The sequence below is a fragment of the Dendrobates tinctorius genome, unplaced genomic scaffold, assembly GCF_039654945.1.
Source record: "Dendrobates tinctorius isolate UK_male_01 unplaced genomic scaffold, ASM3965494v1 ptg000011l, whole genome shotgun sequence".
Lineage (NCBI taxonomy): Eukaryota > Metazoa > Chordata > Amphibia > Anura > Dendrobatidae > Dendrobates > Dendrobates tinctorius.
The window spans coordinates 8382409-8408150 of NW_027361679.1; the positions used below are offsets into that span (position 1 = coordinate 8382409).

At 42.5% G+C, this 25742-nt stretch overlaps 1 protein-coding gene and 1 non-coding gene across 2 annotated transcripts in view; both read left to right on the forward strand.

Annotated features, from left to right (window-relative positions):
- EIF4E (eukaryotic translation initiation factor 4E) overlaps positions 1-25169 on the forward strand; it is a 49564-nt gene extending 24395 nt beyond the window's left edge. The window contains exons 2-7 of the mRNA XM_073589716.1: positions 6156-6247; positions 7758-7853; positions 9776-9839; positions 15435-15548; positions 17624-17763; positions 24006-25169. Coding sequence (XP_073445817.1) covers positions 6156-6247; positions 7758-7853; positions 9776-9839; positions 15435-15548; positions 17624-17763; positions 24006-24120 — 621 coding nt within the window. The 3' untranslated portion in view covers positions 24121-25169. The remainder of the gene's footprint in view (positions 1-6155; positions 6248-7757; positions 7854-9775; positions 9840-15434; positions 15549-17623; positions 17764-24005) is intronic.
- Positions 16347-16479, forward strand: LOC141054470 (small Cajal body-specific RNA 15). The gene has a single exon (XR_012221422.1).
- Positions 25170-25742: the final 573 nt, after the last annotated feature.

The window sequence follows — 25742 nt, forward strand, 5'->3', positions numbered from 1 at the left end:
AAAATCCTTTTTGAGGAAAAAGTTTTTTTTTTTTTTTTTCATGGCTCTGCGTCATAAACATCTGTGAAGCACTTGGGGGTTCAAAGTGCTCACCACACATCTAGATAAGTTCCTTGGGGGTCTAGTTTCTGAAATGGTGTCACTTGTGGGGGGGTTTCTACTGTTTAGGCACATCAGGGGCTCTCCAAATGTTACATGGCGTCCGATCTCAATTCCAGCCAATTCTGCATTAAAAAGTCAAACGGCGCTCCTTCCATTCTGAGTTGTGCCGTGCGCCCAAACAGTGGTTTAACCCCACATTTGGGGTATCGGCATATTCAGGAGAAATTGCACAACATATTTTGTGGTTCTTTTTCTCTTTTTACACTTGTGAAAATAAAAAAATTGGTTCTGAAGTAAAATGTTTGTAAAAAAAAAGTTAATGTTAATTTTTTCCTTCCACATTGCTTCAGTTCCTGTGAAGCACGTGAAGAGTTAATAAACTTCTTGAATGTGTTTTTGAGCAGCTTGAGGGGTGCAATTTTTAGCATGTCGTCACTTTTGGGCATTTTCTGTCATATTGACACCTCAAAGTGACTTCAAATGTCATGTGCTCCCTAAAAACAAAAAATGGTTGTGTAAATTTTGTTGTAAAAATGACAAAGCGCTGGTCAACTTTAAACCCTAATAAGTTACTAACAAAAAAATAGTTTCCAAAATTGTTCTGATGTAAAGCAGACATGTGGTAAATGTTATTTATTAATTATTTTTTGTGACATATCTCTGATTTAAGGGCATAAAAATTAGATGTTTGGAAATTACAAAATTGTAAAGATTTTTGCCATTTCCGTTTTTTTCATAAACGCAAGTCCTATCGAAGGAATGTTAATACTGTCATTAAGTACAATATGTCACAAAAAACAGTCTCAGAATCAGTGGGATCCAGCAAGCATTCCAGAGTTAAAACCTCATAAAGTGGCAATAGTCAGGATTGTAAAAATTGGCCTCGTCATTAAGCTGCAAAATAGCTCTGCCACTAAGGAGTTAAAGATTTAAATACCAGTGGAGTGTCCTCTTGACCTGTGAAAGGACTATTGTGTTTCTAGCAGGCACTAACACTTGTTAGGCAGTGAGAAACGAAACTTAGTTTCTGGGAATTTGGACTGAATCCTCCCATTTTATATTGCTTCCTGTGAGTCTTTCCATGTGTTAAGGTACTGTCACACTTAGCAATGTACCAGCGATCCCGACCAGCGATATGACGCTACTTACCTGTCACACTAGGCGATCCTGCGTCCTCCCGCCCGGCTCCACGCTCGTCTCTCCACAGGAAGCGCCGCAGGAAGCTGACGACGAGAAGCGGCCCAGGACGTTCTCGCGCGATCAGCGATAACCAGCGGGGGAGCGGGTTGTAGGTAAGTATCAGACACAGCGATATCGCTAGCAATATCGCTATAACGTCACAATTGCTAGCGATATCGCTTAGTGTGACAGTACCTTTTAGAGTATGGGACTGAATGCGAAAGTAAACTCTAGACCATTGTCTCACTGCACATGGCTGGTGTGTAGCATGTCTGACAACCCCTGAAGCAGTTTAGAGGTAACCAAACACTACATTGTGCTATTCTGGTGAGAACTAAATGCCACCTAAACTTCTAAAGGATGTTTCTTTCAAGTTTGTACCCAGTTCTTTTCTTGCAGTGTGGCATTTAATTCTGATTTTTCCCATGGGTCTTGTCTCATAAATGTTATAATGATCTTTTCCACGTCTCATACAGTACTAAACTTTCCTAATTCACGTGGACCACACCTTGTATAGCAATGAACTCTCCTACCGTATATCCTAATCGCATGGTCTGCATCTTGTACCGTACTGCCCTCCTATATCCTATTGACGTGGTCCACACCTCATACAGTACTGCTCTCCTATATCCTATTGATGTGGTCCACACCTCATACAGTACTGCTCTCCTATATCCTAATCCCGTAGTCCACACTTCATACTGTACTGAAGTCTCCTATATCCTAATGACTTGGTCCACACCTCATACAGTACTGCTCTCCTATATCCTAATGACGTGGTCCACACCTCATACAGTACTGCTCTCCTATATCCTAATGACGTGGTCCACACCTCATACAGTACTGCTCTCCTATATCCTAATGACGTGGTCCACACCTCATACAGTACTGCTCTCCTATATCCTAATGACGTGGTCCACACCTCATACAGTACTGCTCTCCTATATCCTAATGACGTGGTCCACACCTCATACAGTACTGCTCTCCTATATCCTAATGACGTGATCTACACCTCATACAGTACTGCTCTCCTATATCCTAATGACGTGGTCTACACCTCATACAGTACTGCTCTCCTATATCCTAGTGACGTAGTCCACATCCACACCTCATACAGTACTGCTCTCCTATATCCTAGTGACGTAGTCCACACCTCATACAGTACTGCTCTCCTATATCCTAGTGACGTGGTCCACACCTCATACAGTACTGCTGTCCTATATCCTATTGACGTGGTCCACACCTGATACAGTACTGCTGTCCTATATCCTAATCCCGTGGTCCACACCTCATACAGTACAGCTCACCTATATCCTAATCCCATAGTCCACACTTCATACTGTACTGAAGTCTCCTATATCCTAATGACGTGGTCCACACCTCATACAGTACTGCTCTCCTATATCCTAATGACGTGGTCCACACCTCATACAGTACTGCCCTCCTATATCCTAATGACGTGGTTCACACATCATACAGTACTGCTCTCCTATATCTTAATCCCGTGGTCCACACCTCATACAGTGCTGCTCTCCTATATCCTAATGACGTGGTCCACACCTTGTTTAGCTCTGAACTCTCCTATATCCTAATCGCATGGTCCGCATCTTGTACCGTACTGCTCTCCTATATCCTAATCCCGTAGTCCACTGCTCATACAGTACTGCTCTCCTATATCCTAATCCCGTAGTCCACACTTCATACTGTACTGAAGTCTCCTATATCCTAATGACTTGGTCCACACCTCATACAGTACTGCTCTCCTATATCCTAATGACGTGGTCCACACCTCATACAGTACTGCTCTCCTATATCCTAATGACGTGGTCCACACCTCATACAGTACTGCTTTCCTATATCCTAATGATGTGGTCCACACCTCATACAGTGCTGCTCTCCTATATCCTAATGATGTGGTCCACACCTCATACAGTACTGCTCTCCTATATCCTAATGACGTGGTCCACACCTCATACAGTACTGCTCTCCTATATCCTAATGACGTGGTCCACACCTCATACAGTACTGCTCTCCTATATCCTAATGACGTGGTCCACACCTCATACAGTGCTGCTCTCCTATATCCTAATGATGTGGTCCACACCTCATACAGTACTGCTCTCCTATATCCGAATCCCGTAGTCCACTGCTCATACAGTACTGAACTCTCCTATATCCGAATCCCGTAGTCCACACCTCATACAGTACTGAAGTCTCCTATATTCTAATCCTGAAATCCACACCTCATACCAGTGTTGTGGAGTCGGTAAGCCAAACCTCCAACTACCCCATTTCAGTGACTCCCGACTCCAACCCCACAGCACTGGTCACTACTGAGCATGTACATGAAGTGCAGCACAAATTCATCTCAACTAAAAGCCCAGACCCTTAGATCAGGAACAGAACAGACATTTCATAACTGTAGAAAATTTTTATTTAAAAAAAATTAAGAGCACATCCCTGCTTTTTGTTCTACTGTACCAAATTTATTACATAATTTAGGAATCTTTTACTCGGTCCATTTTAGGCTATGTGCACACACTGCGGATTCATCTGCGGGTTTTTCTACGCGTATCCGCAGGTAAAGTGACCTGCGGTTTGACACCTGGACAATGGAACAGGTGCCAAACCGCTGCGGAATCCGCAGAAAGAATTGACATGCTGCGGATTTTAAACCGCAGCAAAACCACGCGGAAAAAAACGCAGCGTAGGCACAGCGGTTTTGAAAACCCATAGGATAACATGGTGCTGTACCATGTCTGCAGAACTGCTGCGGATCTGCATGGCCAAAAACTCTGCGGAACCGCAGCAGAATCCGCAGCGTGTGTACATACCCTTAGACTAACTTATGTGATCACAAACTGATTCATCAGCCCTGCCTCGTACAGTACTGAACTCTCATGTATTCTAATCACGTGGTCTTCATATCTGCCATAAGGTTCCAGAAATTTTAATTTTTTAATTTTTTTTTTTAATTTAGTGCTAATTTTACTAAGGTGGTGTTTCTCGGAGAAAAATAATGCAAAGAAGCCTATGAACACTCCCTCAGGGAGTCCTGTGAGCATCACCATCTTCAAAAAACATAAAAATGAATCCTTAATAATAAAAAATGCTTGAATGTGGAACTGTATGGTAGCTTAAAAAAAGCAATACTCTAGGGAAGCAACAGGAATGAAATAAGGGCAAGACCTGGTCTCTTCTGGCCTGGTGACAAGTCCTCTTTAATAAAGGGAACCTACCAGCAGGATTTTGCAAGGTGAAGTACACCCATGGCCCTACTGGCTCTGTGATTAAAACGATATGGGGGACAGTGTGATTGCGTTAACGATTCCGAAAACCAGTGCATCCTGTGAATGGAGGAAGACTGGTACTACTTCTTCCCTGGTCCTCCTTTGTTCTAAGCAATGCATGCTACTCTATGAATTGACTCTTGACAAAAAAATGTAAAATGTCTCCAGTTGGATCGTTCTCAGTATATATTCTAGACTGAGATTGGAAGACCTCTGAAGAGCTGTAGGAGTTTTTCTAACATTGACATTTTGAGGGACTCCTCTAATTCCATGTAACATGGTGGCAGTACACGCATGGAGAGGACAAAGCATTGAGGCGTCTTCCTCAACAGTGTGTGAATTTATTCGCATGGCGTTCATACTCTATACCAGTGGTCCCCAACCTTTCTGACCTTGAGAGCCACATTCAGCTTAGGCCTCTTTCACACTTCAGTTTTTTGCATCAGTTCAAATCCGCCAAAAAGTCAGACAAGCGGATCCGTTGTCAACTGATGTGAACGGATGGCACAGGATCCGCTTTCAGACGTATCCTGAAAATGAGGAAATATAAAGGAACCGCTGGCCGAGAGAGAGAATTTTTTTTTTTTTTTTTGTCCGGCACCCAGAAAGAATTTCGGGTTAAATGAGTGTCTGAGAAAATAACATTACAAGCTCCGTTTTGAAATCTGAGGATGGTGACGGACAGCAACTTTTGGCGGATCCTCAGAAAAAAAAAAAAAAGGATGCAACGGACAGCAATCCGTCACAATCCGCCATTAATGCAAGTCAATGGGGAAAAAAAACGGATCCTCAAAAAAAAAATTGAGGATCCGTTTTTTTCAAAACCTGGCGGATTGTGACTGATTGTAAAAAACTGAAGTGTGAAAGAGGCCTTAGACTGAGGGTCGTGAGCCATATTCAGCACTGAGAGAGGGGCGCGAGCCACATCCAGCTCCCACCCCCCGCAAAGTAGTGTCAACCAAACCCCCATTACAGGTATACTGATAACCAAAGCTTTTGCACAGAAATCACTCCAAAGCAGTACACTGAGATCCAGGGGTTCCCACAATACCCCCATTCAGTATTCTCCCATCAAGGACTCCCAACACAGTCACATCCAGCTTTGAGCACCTCCTCTGACAGGTAGTACCATCCTCCAGCGTACCATACCTAAAACATCTCTAAACCCCTAAGACCAGTACATGTGCATCCAGATCTGCACTTCTGTGCAGGGCTACTCACGTAAATCACTATTTTGTGATATGCTCTTCATACCTGTTTGCTAGACCTGGAGCTAATGCACCAAGCTGTCAGACAGTCGCGAGCCACAATTCATGGGACCGCGAGCCACATGTCTCCCCCGAGCTACAGGTTGGGGACCCCTGCTCTATACTGTATAAATTGAGGTTTTAAAAACGTATCCATCTTTTTTCCCCATCATACCATCTATTTTATGATTATCTTAATTCCACAACTTTTCATTCTTGATGATAGGCTCAATGATGAGTGTATGTGTGCTAGTTTTAGGCTTTACTGACATTGATGGTGACAAGGCTGTGGATACAAATTATTTTCATTTATGTCAAATTGTTACTTTCTTTGTAGGAAACTGTCAGTACTCAAGAAGAAGAAAAAGCAGAGACTGGTCAGGAGATTGTAAACCCCGAGCACTACATTAAGCATCCACTACAGAACAGGTATGCAATAAGTCTCATTAAGGCTGGAATATCACTTCCTGTTGATGCCTTTGAGCCAAATGCATAAGTGAATCCCAAAAGATGGAGAAATTGACTCTTCAATTGTATATCCATTTCTATGCTTGGCCCCATAAACTGCCTCAACTTTTTTTTTTTTTTTTTTTTCAAACCTGCGTCATACTATTAAGAGGATATTGTTATGCTTTCTCTCTAACCAACCTAAGAGCATGTCACCGTGAAGGCTCTTGTGAGTGCTGGATGAATGCTATAACGAACACCCTGCTCTAATAGATGAACACATATATGCTGTGGTCTGTGCTGATCATAGCATCTAAGTAGTTAGAGTGGGGGGCTTCCTCTGTCAGCCCAACCACCTCAAAATAGCATCCAGAATCTGGGCCTTGATAGGCTTCCTGTAAATGTAATGACCAGCATAATGCATTCTAATGCAAAAGTATTCTAGCATATTCTACAAGCAGTCAGAATCATATTACCTACTAGGACAAAATAAGGTTTTGGAAATGTAAAAGAAAAGTCTGACACTACTGCCTTTGTCATAAAAGGGACCTTATTGCCAGGTTTTCCTAATATAAGATTAAACCACCCCCTTTAACTCCTCTTGAACCACAGTCCAGCAATCTGTATGTAAGTTCCCCTAGATTTCCAAAAAATACCTTTTACATTTCTCCCGTGCTATAGGTTAATTGGCACGCTGTGGTCCAATGAATGTACCTGGTCTTCGCTTTGCTCTGTTACAAAAAAAAAGTGACAGGTTATCTTTATATAAAAAAACAAAAACAAAACTTACCACTGGAGTCCCCTGCCACACCAGTGCTCTCCATCTGGACTGGAAGTGATGACGTCCCAATTCCCAGTCACCTCGGCCTGCAGCCTGTCCCGAAATATGCTCTTTACATACATGTTCAATGTTTTTCACTCCCACTGTCTAAAATTTTGTTTCCAAAATGTTGAGAACCCTCTAACTGTAGTACAGTACAGTAACAGTTATCTTGAACTGGTGCTATGAAGTCTCATAAAAAAATAATCTACATCTTTATTAAACTTAATTAAAAGTACTTGAAAGTACAAACAAAAACAAGGCTGCCCCAAAAAGAAAGAGGACTAATACACACAATGTCTTATAGATCGAACAAGATAATAAGATGAAGTACTAATATCCCCAAGTCTATAAGGTACATTCCATTACTGCCAAAGAGGACTATGTCTATTTAGGAGGCCTATACGTACATCCAGTGATGTGACAGCGAGGGGATGTGTGTGGCTTGGTCATAAATGGAAATAAATGGAAGAACGCATCATTTTGTAAAGCACAAACAGCAGTGGTTTGTGCAGCGAGTACATTCCTGCTGAGCGCTGATGGACATGCACAGTTGGTGTATACAGTATATTGTTTTCAAGTTTAGGAAAATTGTGTATTTTGCACTTTTAATCAGTTGCATTAACTTTTAACACGACACTCACGCTGCCCTATTCCATTAATATTTCACAGATGGGCCTTGTGGTTCTTCAAAAATGACAAAAGCAAAACCTGGCAAGCCAACCTTCGTCTAATTTCAAAGTTTGATACAGTTGAAGATTTTTGGGCGTAAGTATCCACGTATTTGATTAAGACGGCCTACTTTTCTGAATGTCTTTGCTGTTGTGGCAAAAAACGAGCGGCTAGTATAAGTATACTGCTCAAAAAATAAAGGGAACACTCAAATAACACATCCTAGATCTGAATGAGTGAAATTTTCTCATTGAATACTTTCTTCTGTACAAAGTTGAATGTGCTGACAACAAAATCACACAAAAATCATCAATGGAAATAAAATTAATTAACTAATGAAAGCCTGGATTTGGAGTTACACACAAAACTAAAGTGGAATGTAATGTGGAAAGTGGAATGTAATGTCCTTAAAACAAGTCAAAATGATGCTCAGTATTGTGTGTGGCCTCCACGTGCCTGAATGACCTCCCTACAATGCCTGGGCATGCTCCTGATGAGGCAGCAGATGGTCTCCTGAGGAACCTCCTCCTAAAGCATCCACCAACTCCTGGACAGTCTGGGGTGCAATGTGACGTTGGTGGATGGTGCAAGACATGATGTCCCAAATGTGTTTAATCGGTTTCAGGTCTGGGGAACGGGCGGGCCAGTCCATAGCTTCAATGCCTTCATCTTGCAGGAACTGCTGACACATTCCAGTGACATGAGGTCTGGCATTGTCCTGAATTAGGAGGAACCCAGGGCCAACCGCACCAGCATATGGTCTCACAAGGGGTCTGAGGATCTCATCTCGGTACCTAATGGCAGTCAGGCTACATCTGGCGAGCACATGGAGGGCTGTGCGGCCCTCCAGAGAAATGCCACCCCACACTATTACTGACCCACTGCCAAACCGGTCATGCTGAAGGATGTTGCAGCCAGCAGATCACTCTCCACGGCGTCTCCAGACTCTGTCATGTCCGTCACGTGCTCAGTGTGAACTTTCATCTGTGAAGAGCACAGGGCGCCAGTGGCGAATTTGCTAATCCTTGTGTTCTGTGGCAAATGCCAAGCATCCTGCACGGTGTTGGGCTGTGAGTACAACCCTCATCTGTGGACGTCGGGCACTCACACCATCCTCATGGAGTCGGTTTCTAACCGTTTGCAGACACATGCACATTTGTGGCCTGTTGGAGGTCATTTTGCAGGGCTCTGGCAGTGATACTCCTGTTCCTCCTCACACAAAGGCTGAGGTAGCGGTCCTGCTGCTGGGTTGTTGCACTCCTGAGGTCCCCTACACATGTACTGGCCTGTCTCCTGGTAGCGGCTCCAGCCTCTGGACACTACACAGACACAGTAAACCATCTTGCTACAGCTCGCATTGATGTGCCATCCTGGATGAGCTGCACTACCTGAGCCACTTATGTTGGTTGTAGAGTCCGTCTCGTGCTACCACGAGTGTGAAAGCGCAACCAACATTCAAAAATGACCAAAACATCAGCCAGAAAGCATTGGTACTGAGATGGTGTCTGTGGTCCCCACCTGCAGAACCATTCCTTTATTGAGGGTGTCTTGATAATTGTCAATAATTTCCATCTGTTTATTCCATTTGCAATACAGCATGTGAAATTGATTGTCAAGTGTTGCTTCCTAAGTGGACAGTTTGATTTCACAGAAGTTTGATTTAGTTGGTGTTATATTCTGTTTAAGTGCTCCCTTTATTTTTTTGAGCAGTGTATAACATGACTAACAAGTGCAGCTATATAGTGTTGTCTGTCGTTACACTTTCTGCCACATTTATGATCAGTACAATGTCAACATCGCATTGTGTCCCTTTTATTACAGTAGTTTAGTACCCATGTCAGGGGGAAAGACTGATAAAACTGGTGTTAAGTCACGTTAGCCCAAAGTCTTGTTCTTTTTTCCATTATGAAGATATCTTGTTATGGGAAAGATACCATGGTCCTAATCATTAAAGTGAAGTATGCATCTCATAGGTTTTGTCATTGCAGTCCTGACTTTTTTTTTCTTCTCCCTCCTAGGCTATACAATCACATTCAGTTGTCTAGTAACTTAATGTCAGGTTGTGACTACTCCCTCTTTAAGGTAAGTTTTACACTCTATAGGATGGCTGATTACTGATTAGCGATTTTGTGCATAGCATAGAAATGTTAAAAAAAATTATTTTAAAAATCAGCATTTTTGGTTTAGGCACTATGAACCATCTGACAAATTCCCTTTAAATCACTACTTTAATTTTTAGTCATGGGGGATAAGTGCCCTCTAAAATAAAGTAATTTAAAATAACAATGGATTAAAGTATACATATTGGCTATTTAAGAAACATTTCTGTGATAAGGTTGGTAAAATTGTCTTCCTTTACAGCATACTTGTCAAACTCTAAACTTGAGGCCAAATCTAGCCTGCATGGTGATTTATATTTGGCCCGGGATGCCGGCATCACCCCCTTCCCCCTGTCTGACATCACAATTTCAACTGTATCAGTATCCTGGATGCCGCTACAGGTGAAAGCAATGACGGAAGAGGGAAGCTGTCCACTCCCTACTACATCCTTCTCCCTCTGCATTTGACGTCTCAAGTATAGGGGGACATGTAGAGCCCCTAGTATTGTATGGTGTAGACTGTTATACTGTATGGGGTGGAGGGCAATGTGAGGATCACCATACTTTACCATGGGGGGTTACAGTAGGGTGATCATACTGTCCATATTGAGGGTATCATACTGTGTGGGGGGGCACTTTTGTGGGCATCAGCAATCTAGGGCTTCAATAAATTGAAAATTACTTTATAAGGGCTGGAAAGTTGAGAGATGCTCTTGTGACCCACCAAATTTTAAAGGGGTGTTACCATTTCCAAGATCCTATCCCAATATGTAGTAGGTGTAATAATATCAAAAACCTCCAGTTAGAGATGTTACCTCTTTTGAAGTCCTCTTTGTCTGCATCTACTCTCCATCCAGTCTCCAAGTGTCCGTCATATACCGACCTCCGGGCCCAGCCACTGCCTTTATTGACCAATTCTCTACCTGGCTTCTTCACTTTCTTTACACTGACATCCCCATTATCATCATGGGTGACTTCAACATCCCTACTGATACCCTTCAGTCAACAGCCTCCAAACTCCTGTCCCTTACTTCATCTTTTGCACTTGCTCAGTGGTCCTCCTCAGCCACCCTCACAGTCGGACATACATTAGACCCCTCCCCTCTGTACCAGTCTGTCATTATAAATTTGTTTACTGTTAATGATATCTATAACTCTGTATATAACCCCCCTTCTCATGTACAGCACCATGGAATTAATGGTGCTATATAAACAAAAAAAATAATAATTAGACCTGGTCTTCACCTGTCTCTGCTCTCTATCTAACTTCACCACCTCCCCTCTCCCTCTATTCGACCACCATCTATTCACTTTCTCATCCCTGTCATTCTCACCTGTCACCCATGTCCAGCAACTTGCGCACCCCCACAGAAACCTCACACACCTAGATACCCACTCGTTCTCTGACCCTATTCTTCCACTGGTATCCATATCCTCACATCGCGACACACAGTGCCACAGATTTCTACTGTACAATGCCATTCTCGCATCAGCTATTGACACGGTCGCCCGTCTCATTCATGGCAAGAGTGCGACGTATCAACAGACAACCCTGGCACAATAACACCACTAAAAAGCTCCGGCAAGTGCCCAGGGTTGCAGAGCGGCGTTGGAAGAAAACAAATTCGCAAGACAATTTCACTGCATTCAAACAGGCAACACTCGCTTTCAAATCTGCCCTCACCTTTGCTAAACAGACTTAATTCACAACCCTTTTATCTTCCCTATCCTCCAACCCCAAACAGTAATTCAAAACTTTTAACTGCCCCCTCCAACCTTCCTCATCTCTGCTGAGGACTTTGCCACACACTTCAAAAATAAAATCGACCAAACAAGGCAAGTCTTCATTGTTCAACCACCACAGCCCCTTTGTATACCAGATCAGTGCCCAAACCCCATAACCTCCCTCTCCAAATCAGACCTCACCACCTGTGCACTCTACCCCATCCCACCTCTTCCCCCACCTCACCACCACTCTTATCTCATCCCTTACCCACCTCTTCAACCTTTCACTAACTTCTGGTACCTTCTCTTATGCTTTCAAACTTGCCACAATCACGCCTATTCTTAAAAAGCCAACCTTCGACCCAAACGTTATGTCCAGCTATCACCCAATATCGCTGCTCCCATTCGCTTCCACACTCCTGGAGCAGCATGTTCACGCTGAACTTTCCTCCCACCTCTCATCTAACTTGCTCTCTGACCATCTACAATCTAGTTTCCGCCCCCATCACTCCACTGAGACAGCCCTGACCAAAATTACTAACGACCTACTTACAGCCAAAGCTAACAGACAATACTCTATACTCCTTCTAGATCTGTACTCTGCTTTCGACACAGTTGACCACTGCCTCCTACTACAGATCCTCTCCTCCTTTGGCATCAAAGACCTCGGCCCTATGCTGCATTTCCTCATACCTTTCCAACCGCTCACTCAGCATCTCCCACACTACCTCCTCATCCCACCCTCTCTCTGTTGGAGCCCCCAAGGCTCTGTTCTAGGACCTCTACTCTTCTCAATCTATACACTTGTCCTGGGGCAACTCATAAAGTCCCATGAATTCCAGTACCACCTTTATGCTGATGACACTCAGATCTACCTCTCTGGCCCAGACGTCACATCTCTGCTGTCCAGAATCCCAGAGTGTCTATCAGCCATATACTCCTCCTCCTCTCGCTTCCTCAAATTCAATGTGGACAAATCTGGACTCAACATCTTTCCTCCATCTCACAGATTTTCCTTACCTGACCTATCTATCACAGTTAATGACGTCACGTTTTCACCCGTACCAGAAGTCCACTGCCTCAGAGTAACCCTTGACTCTGCACTGTCCTTCAAACCGCACATCCAAGCTTTCCACCTGTCGCCTCCAGCTCAAAAATATTTCCAGAATCCGTCCTTTCCTCAACCCTCAAACTACTAAAATGCTTGTGCATGCCCTCATCTCCCGCCTCGACTACTGCAACATCCTTTCTGTGGCCTCCCTGCTAACACCCTCGCACCTCTCCAGTCCATCCTTAACTCTGCTGCCCGACTATTTCTTCTCTCGCCTTGCTTCGCTTCTCCCCTCTGCAAATCTCTTCACTGGCTCCCATTCCCTCAGTGTATCCAGTTCAAATTAATAATAGTGACCTACAAGGCCATCTATAACCTGTCTCCTCCATATATCTCTGAATTAATCTCCCGATATCTTCCCTCACGTAATCTCCGGTCCTCCCAAGACCTCCTTCTCTCCTCCACACTTATTTGCTCCTCATCCAACCGCCTGCAAGACTTCTCCCAAATATCCCCCATCCTCTGGAAATCTTTGCCCCAACACGTCCGACTATCAACCACATTTGGATCCTTCAGACAGAACCTGAAAACCCACCTCTTCAGGAAAGCTTACAGCCTGCAATGAACCTGCTGCCTCCTCACCAACACCAGAGCTGCTGCAAGCCCCCCAACCTACTGTCTCCTTCCCCACCATCCTGTAGAATGTAAGCTCGAAAGGGCAGGGTCCTCTCCCCTCTAGATCAGTCTGTGATTGTTAGTTTGTTTACTGTAAGTGATATCTATTACTTTAAATATATGTGTATACCAATGGCGCTCAAGCGTACACCCACAGAACACAAAGCAGCAAGTAATAAGACAACACACCACTCAAGTTGTCTCCATAAAATAATAATAATAAATAAACCTGATAGAAACTTGCGCTAATTAAATGTGTCTTGGTTAAATAAAGATATCTTATGAAGAAATCTATTACCTTTACTGAAGCTAAAAACTGGCGAGGCAGGGAAAAAGGTCTTCAGAATGCAGGGTGGATTTCCAGGTCCTTTCCCAATAATACTCCCCGACACAGGTATATAAAAACTTACTGGAGCTAAAGGGTGCTACCTCCTAGCATGCCGCCGTCCCGGCCAGTGACTGGCGCGCAGCTGGAGGTGTATATCGGCAGGCTGTAAGAGTACCAGCCGCCGCTTGCAAAAGCAGGCCTGCAAGGTCCAAAAAAGCTGAAGGACCTTGCGTGACGTCACAGTCACGTGATAGATCACGTGACAGGCAAGAAAGCCCTATGGGGCGCTGATGGGGCCAGAAAGCAATGGCAAACCTACGCGTTGCGGAATTCACTGATTCTTTCTTCAGGGAAAGAAGAAAGAATCAGTGAATTCCGCAACGCGTAGGTTTGCCATTGCTTTCTGGCCCCATAGGGCTTTCTTGCCTGTCACGTGATCTATCACGTGACTGTGACGTCACGCAAGGTCCTTCAGCTTTTTTGGACCTTGCAGGCCTGCTTTTGCAAGCGGCGGCTGGTACTCTTACAGCCTGCCGATATACACCTCCAGCTGCGCGCCAGTCACTGGCCGGGACGGCGGCATGCTAGGAGGTAGCACCCTTTAGCTCCAGTAAGTTTTTATATACCTGTGTCGGGGAGTATTATTGGGAAAGGACCTGGAAATCCACCCTGCATTCTGAAGACCTTTTTCCCTGCCTCGCCAGTTTTTAGCTTCAGTAAAGGTAATAGATTTCTTCATAAGATATCTTTATTTAACCAAGACACATTTAATTAGCGCAAGTTTCTATCAGGTTTATTTATATCTATTACTTTGTATGTAACCCCTTCTCATGTACAGCACCATGGAATCAATGGTGCTTTATAAATTTATAATAATAATCTTGGATTATAAGGAAAAACACTTCCTCAATTGTATACATTTTTTTTTTTTAATAAATATCAAGGTTGTCACCATACTTTATCAAAGTTTTTAATTTTGGACCTCTGTGTACTTTAATTTGACATCCTTGCTTTAAAGGGAGTCGGTCACCCCCAAAACACAAATTGAACTATTTAGACATGCATGAAGGGATGCTTGACCTAGTTTTTTGTAAAGTGGGGTCCTTTGGCTGCACCTTTGGTGTGGCCAAGATTCGGCATACCTTTCCGCCCCCTCACTTACCATCCTTCGATCCCTTCCGTTATGGTGCTTGACTGTGGTTACTTTAATACATTGCCTGATCTAAATTTCCAGCCCTTAATGCACTGACATTTCTGGGACCTGAGACTAGACCGTGTCAGTGTGGGCATGTTCTCATCTTCCTCTCCTGACAGCATCTGCTACTGAGTAATCCTTTGCGCAGTGATCACACAGGAGAGGGATGAGAAGGCGCCTGCACACTGACACTGTGTGCAGGGCTTTGGGGACTTGGGTCAGGCAGCCCTTCTTGGCAAATGCTGCCAATTGCTATAAGCTATACCAGGTGAGACTTGCAGGCAATCAGTTGCTTCCCTTGGCCTGCTTCTCTTATTTCTCTTGGAGGTATGTTCAAGAAATGGAAGAGGCAAAGCTCACTTGGCATAACAATGCCACGCAAACCCCGTCATACCCAGCAGATGAATGTTACTTTTATAAGGAGGACAATGTCATTTATAAAGTGCTTATATAGTCTACAGCCCCTTTAAGCGCTTATTCCTGGTTATGGTTCATGCAGCTCATAAGAATGTTAGATGATTTGCTGCTATAAGGTTGAAGACCAGTCATGTCTTGTTTTAACTCACTGTATTACGTCAACCTGAAATTAATTTTTCCCCTCCAGGATGGAATTGAGCCCATGTGGGAAGATGAGAAGAATAAGCGTGGAGGCAGATGGCTAATTACCCTGAATAAGCAGCAAAGAAGAAATGACTTAGATCGCTTTTGGTTAGAAACGGTAGGTTTTTATTGCCATGATACTTTATACACTGGTTTGGCGAAAACCCTACATCCACCAAACATTCCTTTGAATGACATTCCCAATTTGCCAAGAGTAGAAAGATTCCTCACTTACAACCTTCTGGTTAATGGCCAGATTCCTGTATTTATTAATACCTGTAATCCTATATATTGGGTTTTTAAAAAGGTGGTTGTTTCATTTCATGAAGTCCTCTACTTTCTAGAGAGAACCTGTCTGCACTCTTTTATGCTGCCTCTGAGAAGGGTAACAACGCTGTGGCAGATTCAATGGTGTCAGTAGTTTGCCTCAGAGTAGAATTTGTGCACACGTATGTGTACAACCTTTCCTCATAGTTAAAATCTGCCACATCCCATAAAAGGGGTGTCCAGTGAACAGCCAAGTTATCAGCTATCCGCAGGAATGGTGGGTGACCCACTGATGGGTCCATCACCTATCGAAAGACCAAGGAATATTTATGCTACTGCTGCTCCATGAATTCTTTCTGAGGCCTCCAGAAAAAGCCGAGCGCAGTGCCACCGTCTGCTGATGGCTGCAGATCCCATCAGTCAGACCCACCCCCACCAATCTGTCCTGTGGTTAGGTGATAAGTTGTTTTCGCCTGAAAACCCCTTTAACAGCTTTGTTGCCATTTTTGATGCTCTAAACACATGTAGAAAGAATCATGGTAATGGTTTTCACCTTGGCCTGACCACGATGGACATTTACTGCCAAATGTTTTTAACATCTTTCTAAACTGTATTTATATATTCGTGCCTAATTTGTCTTCTGCACGCATTGGAGGACTAAGAAAGTAAAGCTAAAGCAGTTGTATGGCTTTTACTGATACTATCCTCCTATAAAAAACAATGGTAGAGGAACAGGCCTGGTTTCAAGACCGACTCAAGGCCTACTTAATCTACCAACATTATTTTCCGAGTATTGGTTACATTAATGTATTTTTATATCAAATATTCTGATGAATTTGCATCATTTAAAAAAAAAAAGTACACATTTAATATACCATTCCCACTTGCCAAATTGCTTTTCTCATGCCCTAAAAAGTCAGATAAAAATATATTATGTAAACCATATGTTAACCCCTTTACGACATGCGGCGCATGTCGGATCTCCCCCTTTTTGATTTCAACAGCTGACATGTTCCCCTAACAGCCGTGAGCGGAATCACGTTCCACCCGCGGCTGTTAACCTGTTAAATGCTATTTTCAATCTCTGACAGCTGCATTTAACACTGCACCAGAAGTGCGTCGGTGATCCCACCCATTGGTGCCCGTGTCACATTACCCCGCGGGTCACCGATTGGTTGGCATGACAACCCGGGGTCTGCATGAGACCCCTGTGTTTGTCATTGCCGGATAGCTATGAGCGCTACCTAGCAATCGGCGTTCATAGCAAGTGAGCATTTCTGCTACACTGAGCAGGGCTTCAGCACAAGGATGATCGCAGCTTCTAGTCTCCCATGGTGACTATTGAAGCTAGTGAAAAGTAAGCAAAAAAAAAAAAAAGTTTTTAAAAAAATGTAAGTTTAAATCACCCCCATTTGCCCTATTCAAAAAAATAAATACACATTTTTGGTATCGCCGCTTTTAGAATCTTCCGATCTACCAATATTTAAAAATAATCCAATTGGTAAACGATGAAGTGAGAAAGTCAAAACTCCAACATTACGTTTTTTTGTTCTCTGCAAAATTATATTAAAATGCAATAACTGGTGATCAAAAGATCGAGTCTACTCCAAAATGATATCAATAAAAACTTCAGCTCGGCACGCAAAAAATAAGCCCTAAAGTCAGCCCGAGAACCTGAAAAATGGAGATACTGCAGGTCTCGGAAAGTGATGCTTTTTTTTTTTTTTTTTTTTTTTTTTCTTCTTAAGCAACACATTTTTGAATTTATACAAGTTCGGTATCTACGAACTTGTAATGACCTGGTGAATCATAACAGCAGTTTTTGATTTTGGTGAACATGATAAAAATTGTGGAAACAAGTTCATTTTAAAGTGTAGTGTGTTGTGTGTGTGTGTGTGTATTTATTTTATTTACTTATTTTTTTAGCTCATGTGCCTTATTGGAGAGTCCTTTGATGACTACAGTGATGATATATGTGGAGCCGTTGTAAATGTTAGAGCAAAAGGAGATAAAATAGCAATTTGGACTACTGAATGTGAAAACAGGGACGCTGTTACACATATAGGGTAAGTGATAACATATTTAAGCATTATGTGATTATGCTATAGCAAATGTGATGTGTTCAGCTGAGTTTTTTTTTCTTGTGGTTTTTATATATAACATCAATTTTTGTAAAGCTGGAAAAGTTTTTAAAATGTGTGTACGCATGCATATAGCACTTGTTTAGTGCCGGGTATAAAGGGTATGGGCACTCTGGCTGTCTGACAACTGGATCCTTGCTCCCGCAGCTACATGATCGTATGGAGCTGTGCTACTATGCAGAGACGTTTTAGGCTGTCACTGCACAGAGACAGTGAAAAATGAGGATGAATGAACTCATGGAGATCAACATCCAACACTGCGGAGACACCATCACATGTTTCTCAACGCACTGATTCTAGAGCAAAGCCTCCATCCCTTATGGGAAATATGTAAAAATATGCAAAACACAAGCCGCGGAGACACCATCACATGTTTCTCAACGCAAGCAATGACTAGCCAGGTCTTTCCCCGGGAAGGGCAGTCTCCAATGAAGGAAACCACCTATGCCAAAACATGGTATCCATCCACAGACAGCTGTTTAGGGGTATTGCCCCTCATCAGTGTGGAGTAGGAAACTGGCCAGTAGGAGCAATGCCTAGTAGAAGACTGTGAAAATGTGGATGAATGAACTCGGAGATCAACATCCAAAACTGCGGAGACACCATCACATGTTTCTCAACGCAGTGATTCTGGAGCAATGCCCCCATCCCTTATGGGAAATATGCCAAAACATGGTATCCATCCACAGACAGCTGTTTAGGGGTATTGCCCCTCATCAGTGTGGAGTAGGAAACTGGCCAGTAGGAGCAATGCCTAGTAGAAGACTGTGAAAATGTGGATGAATGACCTCAAGGAGATCAACATCCAACACTGCGGAGACACCATCACATGTTTCTCAACGCAAGCAATGACTAGCCAGGTCTTTCCCCGGGAAGGAACAACCACGGGAAGGGCAGTCTCCAATGAAGGAAACCACCTATGCCAAAACATGGTATCCATCCACAGACAGCTGTTTCGGGGTATTGCCCCTCATCAGTGTGGAGTAGGAAACTGGCTAGTAGGAGCAATGCCTAGTAAAAGACAGTGAAAAATGAGGATGAATGAACTCATGGAGATCAACATCCAACACTGCGGAGACACCATCACATGTTTCTCAACGCAGTGATTCTAGAGCAATGCCCCCATCCCTTATGGGAAATATGCAAAAACATGCAAAACGCAGGCCCGGGAAGGGGAGTCTCCCAATTAAGCTGTTTCGGGGTAGTCATTGCTTGCGTTGAGAAACATGTGATGGTGTCTCCGCGGCCTGCGTTTTGCATGTTTTTGCATATTTCCCATAAGGGATGGGGGCATTACAGAATGCCGTAGATAAGCCCCTGATGGCGGTGCAGGCAGCTGATAGTCGAAAAAATAGGTGACATTCCCTTTAAGGGGGAAAGCCAGAGTAGGTGATGAATTGTATACAAGTAGCAGTGAAGTCACACTATTCTGATAGACCTGTACAACTATATGCTTCTGAGCTGATAGTGGGGAAACAGAGTGTGCAGCATGGGGTGATCTGGGCCGCTATTATATACACTGCAGTGTAAGAAGCATACAGCAGTAACAAAGTGTGGAACAGCCAGTGTGCAATAAGGAGCGGCGGCTGCTGGCATTGCTCTAGTCTGCTACATAGAGCAGTCCCTGCTCACATTTTCATAATACAATACCTGTTGAAATTGGTGAGCAGAAATTGACCCACTGAGAAAATTTTAAAATTTGAAGCATGTCAATTCGTTGTGCAAAATTCAGTGCAGGTTTCACCCTGTCCCATGGAACAGTGAAAAATCTCAGGCTATCTTGCAGAAACATCCACCCCAAAGGCACCAGATGTGTGAGCAGCTTACAGGGATTTTACAAGGCTTGACAAGAGCAGGAATGTTATAAAATGAAGGAAAATAACCACTACTTGACTGTTGAATCCCTTCCCTGTGGTTCCCACAGTTATGTTTATCATTCCATTGATTTTTAACCCCTTCACCCCCAAGGGTGGTTTGCACGTTCATGACCGGGCCAATTTTTACAATTCTGACCACTGTACCTTTATGAGGTCATAACTCTGGAACGCTTCCATGGATCCCGGTGATTCTGACATTGTTTTCTCGTGACATATTGTACTTCATGTTAGTGGTAAAATTTCATTCAAATAACTTGCGTTTATTTGTGAGAAAAACGGAAATTTGGCGCAAATTTTGAAAATTTCGCAATTTTCCAACTTTGAATTTTTTTGCCCTTAAATCACAGAGATACGGCACACAAAAAACTTGATAACTAACATTTCCCACATGTTTACTTTACATCAGCACAATTTTGTAGCCAAAATTTTTTTTTTGTTAGGAAGTTATAAGGGTTAAAAGTTGACCAGCGATTTCTCATTTTTACAGCACCATTTTATTTTTAGGACCACATCACATTTGAAGCCACTTTGAGGGGTCTATATGATAGAAAATACCCAAAAGTGACACCATTCTAAAAACTGCACCCCTTAAGGTGCTCAAAACCACATTCAAGAAGTTTATTAACCCTTTAGGTGCGTCACAGGAATTTTTTGGAATATTTAAAAACAAATGAACATCTAACTTTTTTTCATAAAAAAAATACTTCAGGTTCAATTTTTTTTATTTTACCAAGGGTAACAGGAGAAATTGAACTGCAAAAGTTATTGTGCAATTTGTCCTGAGTACGCAGATACCTGATATGTGGGGGGGAACGACTGTTTCGGCGCATGGCAGAGCTCAGAATGGAAGGAGCACCGTTTGACTTTTTCAATGCAAAATTGGCTGGAATTCAGATTGGACGCCATGTCACGTTTGGAGAGTCCCTGATGTACCTAAACAGTGGAAACCCCCTAGAAGTGACCCCATTTTGGAAACTAGACCCCCCCCAAGGAACTTATCTAGATATGTGGTGAGAACTTTGAACCCACAAGGGCTTTACAGAAGTTTATAACGTACAGCGGTACAATTAAAAAATCATATTTTTTCCACAAAAATGATCTTTTCACCCCAATTTTTATTTTCCCAAGGGTAACAGGACCCTAAAAGTTATTGTGCAATTTGTCCTGAGTACGCTGATACCCCACATGTGGGGGTAAACCACTATTTGGGCGCATGGCAGAGCTCGGAAGGGAAGCAGCGCCATTTGACGTTTTTGGCTGGAATTGAGATCGGACACCATGTCGCGTTTGGAAAACTCCTGATGTACCAAAACAGTGGAACCCCCCACAAATGACACCATTTTGGAAACTAGACCCCCTAAGGAACTTATCTAGATGTGTGGTGAGCACTTTGACCCCCCCAGTGCTTCACAGAAGTTTACAACGCCCGGGCGTGAAAATAAAAAATTCGTATTTTTTCCACAAACATGATCTTTTAGTCACCATTTTTTTATTTTCCCAAGGGTACCAGGAGAAATTGGACCCCAAAAGTTGTTGTCCAATTTGTCCTGAGTATGCTGATACCCCATACGTGGGAGAAAACTACTGTATGGGCACAAGTCGGGGCTCGGAAGGGAAGTAGTGACGTTTTGGAATGCAGACTTTGATAGAATGGTCTGCGGGTGTCATGTTGCGTTTGGAGAGCCCCTGATGTACCTAAACTATTGAAACTCCCCACAAGTGACCCCATTTTGGACACTAGACCCCCCACGGAACTTATCTATATGTGTGGTGAGCACTTTGAACCCCCAAGTGCTTCACAGAAGTTTATAACGCTCGGACGTGAAAATAAAAAAATCATTTTTTTCCACAAAAATGATATTTTTGCCCCCAATTTTTTATTTTCCTAAGGGTAACAGGAGAAATTGGACCCCAAAAATTGTTTTGCAATTTGTCCTGAGTAGGCTGATACCCTACATGTGGGGGTAAAACACTGTTTGGGCGCATAACAGTGCTTGGAAGGGAAGGAGCACCATTTGACTTTTTCAACTCAGAATTGGCTGGAATTGAGATCAGACGCCATGTTGCATTTGGAGAGCCCCTGATGTGCCCAAACAGTGGAAACCCCCAATTCTAACTCCAACCCGAACCCCAACACGCCCCTAACCCTAGCCCTAACCCTACCCCAACACACCCCTAGCCCTAACCCTAATGGAAAAATGGAAATAAATACATTTTTTTTATTTTATTATTTTTCCCTAACTAAGGGGGTGATAACGGGGGGGTTTGATTTACTATTTATGGCGGTTTTTATGTTTGGCAGCTGTCGCACGCTAAAAGATGCTTTTTATTGTAAAAATAGTTTTTGCATCACCACATATTGAGAGCTATAATTTTTCCGTATTTTGACCCACCGAGTCATGTGAGGTCTTATTTTTTGCGTGACGAGTTGACGTTTTTATTGGTACCATTTTCGGGCACGTGGAATTTTTTGATCGCTTTTTATTCCGATTTTTGGGACGCAGAATGAACAAAAACCAGCATTTCATGAATTTCTTTTGGGGGAGTGCGTTTACACCGTTCCGCGTGCGGTAAAATTGATAAAGAGGTTTTATTCTTCACGTCAGTACGGTTACAGCGATACCTCATTTAGGTCTTTTTTTATGTTTTTGTCGGTTTTATGCAAGGAAAACTATTTTATATAAAAAATAATTATTTTTGCATCGCTTTATTCAGCGAGCTATAACTTTTTTATTTTTTCGCTGATGATGCTGTGTGGCGGCTCGTTTTTTGTGGGACAAGATGACGTTTTCAGCGGTACCATGGATATTTATATGCGTCTTTTTGATCGCGCGTTATTACACTTTTTGTTTGGCGGTATGATAATAAATCATTATTTTTTGCTTCGTTTTTTATTTTTATTTTTTAAGGGGTTCGCTAAAGGGGTTAACTAATGGGACAGTTTTATAGGGCTGGTCGTTACGGACGCGGCGATACCTAATGTGTACTTTTATTGTTTTTTTTATTATTATTTCCAAAAAATGGATTTATTGGGGGAATATTTTTTTTTTTTCTAATATATTTGGCGATTTTTTTTTTTTTTTTTTTTTTTTTTTTTTTTTTTTAATTTTTACTTTTTTTTTTATTTTATTTTTTTACTTTATTAAATAGTCCCAGGTGGGACATCACTGTCCTGTGACAGATCGCTGATCTGTCACATCACAGATCACTGTGACAAATCAGCAATCTGACACAGGCACTGCAGAAGGCTTCCTCATGCCTGCGCTTTGCAGGCACTGAGGAAGCCAGCTTCCTCAGGCCCCCGTCGCCATCTTGGATTCGGGGGCCTGGAGGAAAGGAGTCCCCCGCAGCAGCGCGCTGCACATTGCGCTGCCGTGGGGGGTTCAGGGAAGCACGGAGGGAGCCCCCTCCCTGCCGATGCTTCCCTTTAACCCCCGGTACACCGCGATCGTGTTTGATCGCGGTGTGCAAGGGGTTAACGTGTCGGGGGCGGTCCGTGACCGCCCCTGACACATTGTGCCGGGTGTCAGCTGTGATAATCAGCTGACACCCGGCCGCGATCAGCGGCGCTCACCACGTGGGCGCCGCTGATCGCGGTAGATGTACTATCCCGTCCACGGTCATACGGGCCCGGGTACCGTGGACGGGATAGTACGTCGGATGTCAGGAAGGGGTTAAGGGCAGTCACTGATATGCATGCAAAAGGCACTATATATATATATATATATATATATATATATATATATATATATATATATATATATATATATATATATATATATATATATATATATATTTTTTTTTTTTTTTTTTTTTTTTTTCCTGAATGTGTAAGATGCTCCGGATTATAAGACTCAACCCAAATTTTGTAGAGAAGAATAGGAGAAAAATAAATTTTCTTATATAATTGTGCTGCTTCTTACAATCCATGCGTCTTATAGCTTACTGGGGATGGTGGGTGCGGTGAGGTGGGGTCCCAGGGTCGCTGCTGGAGGAGGCAGGAGTGGGGTGATGCTGCAGGCTGGGATGAGGGGGTGTCCGATGTGCAGTGCCCTGCTGCCTGGGGCGTCTGCTGCCCGGGGTCCCCCTCATCCCAGCCTGTAGCAACGGTACCTGTAAGGTATATACGTATTATAAGAGGCACCCCCATTCCCCCCCCCCCCCCCCAAATTTGGGGGGGGAAAGTGCATCTTTTATAATGTGTAAAATACGGTAAATAAGAATACTCTTGTTTTTTAAACAATGTCTTGTCTAATATTCACATATTATATCTTTATTTTTTTTTTCCAGGAGAGTTTACAAGGAAAGGTTAGGACTTCCCCCAAAAGCAGTGCTTGGATACCAGTCCCATGCAGACACGGCTACTAAGAGCGGCTCCACCACTAAGAATAGATTTGTTGTTTAAGAAGACGCCTTCTGAGTAGGAGACTGCGTCAAGCAATCACGACTTGGGAGCTGTACCAAAGCCTCTACAAAAGCAGAGTGGACTGCATAAAAAATTTGATTTCCACCTCAATATTGCTAAGAATTGTGAAGTCATTCGCCTTTTGTCTTGTGCTATGTTCAAATTTCCTCACGTTTTATTTTTTTTTAATCTTATTTTTCGTAAAATAAGTTACCCAATCAGAACATTTCAATGCGCAAAATGCCCTTCCTCCCAGTTCTCTCATAGATTGCCCAGGTTAACGCTGTAATAGTCCTTATTTTTGCCTCTCTACTATTACAGACACAGTATCCAGAGTGTGCCGTTGCAACTCCCACAGGAAAATGAATCTTTACATTTGCATTGTATGCAGTTACAATAGTTTGCTGATTTGCAAGGCGGAGGATTAAAATGCATTCAAACTTATTAGCGATTCATGGTTTGTTTTATTTTTTTTTTCTCATTTTAACAGCATTGTTCTGGCTGTATTTTGTGCTGATGTTGGCTGCTAGGTTTAATTTATTTGTTCCCTCCTTGATAACGTTAGTAATATTCAGATTTTTTTTCTTTTTTTTTTTTGTTCATGTAACATTTGGTGATGGATCTGGGGGATGAAAAAAAAGCAAATTGGTTAAATAAAAGTGTTATTTTTTTTGTGCGTTTAGAAACCTTCTTTAATTTTTTTATTTTGTATGCCATTACAAAGCTTTGCTGCAAGTTTATGCATTTCAGTAGAATCGGTGATCTGTTTCTGTGATTTCTTAAACATAATTGTGGATTATTTTTTTTTTTTAATGTACATCATAATGACATTCCTTAATCCTTACTAGAAATAGTATGCCTTTGTTTTCGTTTTTCTTTTTTCCTTTTTTTTTGTATCCTATTGCATATTTTAACACATTGTATTAGACTATATTTTGCTTTGGTTATACAAGAAAAAATGGCTCAAGTAGCAAAGCAGTCACCATTCATATTAAGACAGTGTACAAAACTGTAAATAAAAGATGTACAGTGAATTGTCTTTTAGACAACTAGATTTGTCATTTTTTTTCTTTCTATAAGAGAAATCACTCCCTTCAAAATGGCTACAGAGTATCCTCATATTTCTAGCCTTTTATACACATTGGCATACATCAGGTGAAATGAGTATTGAACACGTCACCCGTTTTCTAAGAAAATATATTTGTAAAGGTGTGGTATTGACATGAAATTCTCACCAGATTTGGATAACAACCCATCCAATCCACACAGGCACAGAAATCAAACAATAGACGTCCAGAAATTGTGTATTAAGGAGATATGACACTGGAATGTATTGAGCACGCTTACTTGAAATGTATTTAATACTTCGTCCATAAGTCTTGGTGATGACAGCTTCAAGATGCCTCCTGTTTGGAGAAACTAGTCGCATGCATTGCTCAGGTGTGATTTTGGCTCATTTTTCCTCACGCTTCTCAAATTAAGTTCCCGTGGGCTCCTTCTATGAACTCTGAACTTTAGTTCCTTACGTTAAATTTTCTATTGCATTCAGGTCAGGTGATTGACTGGGCCATTCTAACCGCTTTACTTCTTTCTCTGAAACTAACTGAAAGGTTTTTTTTTTT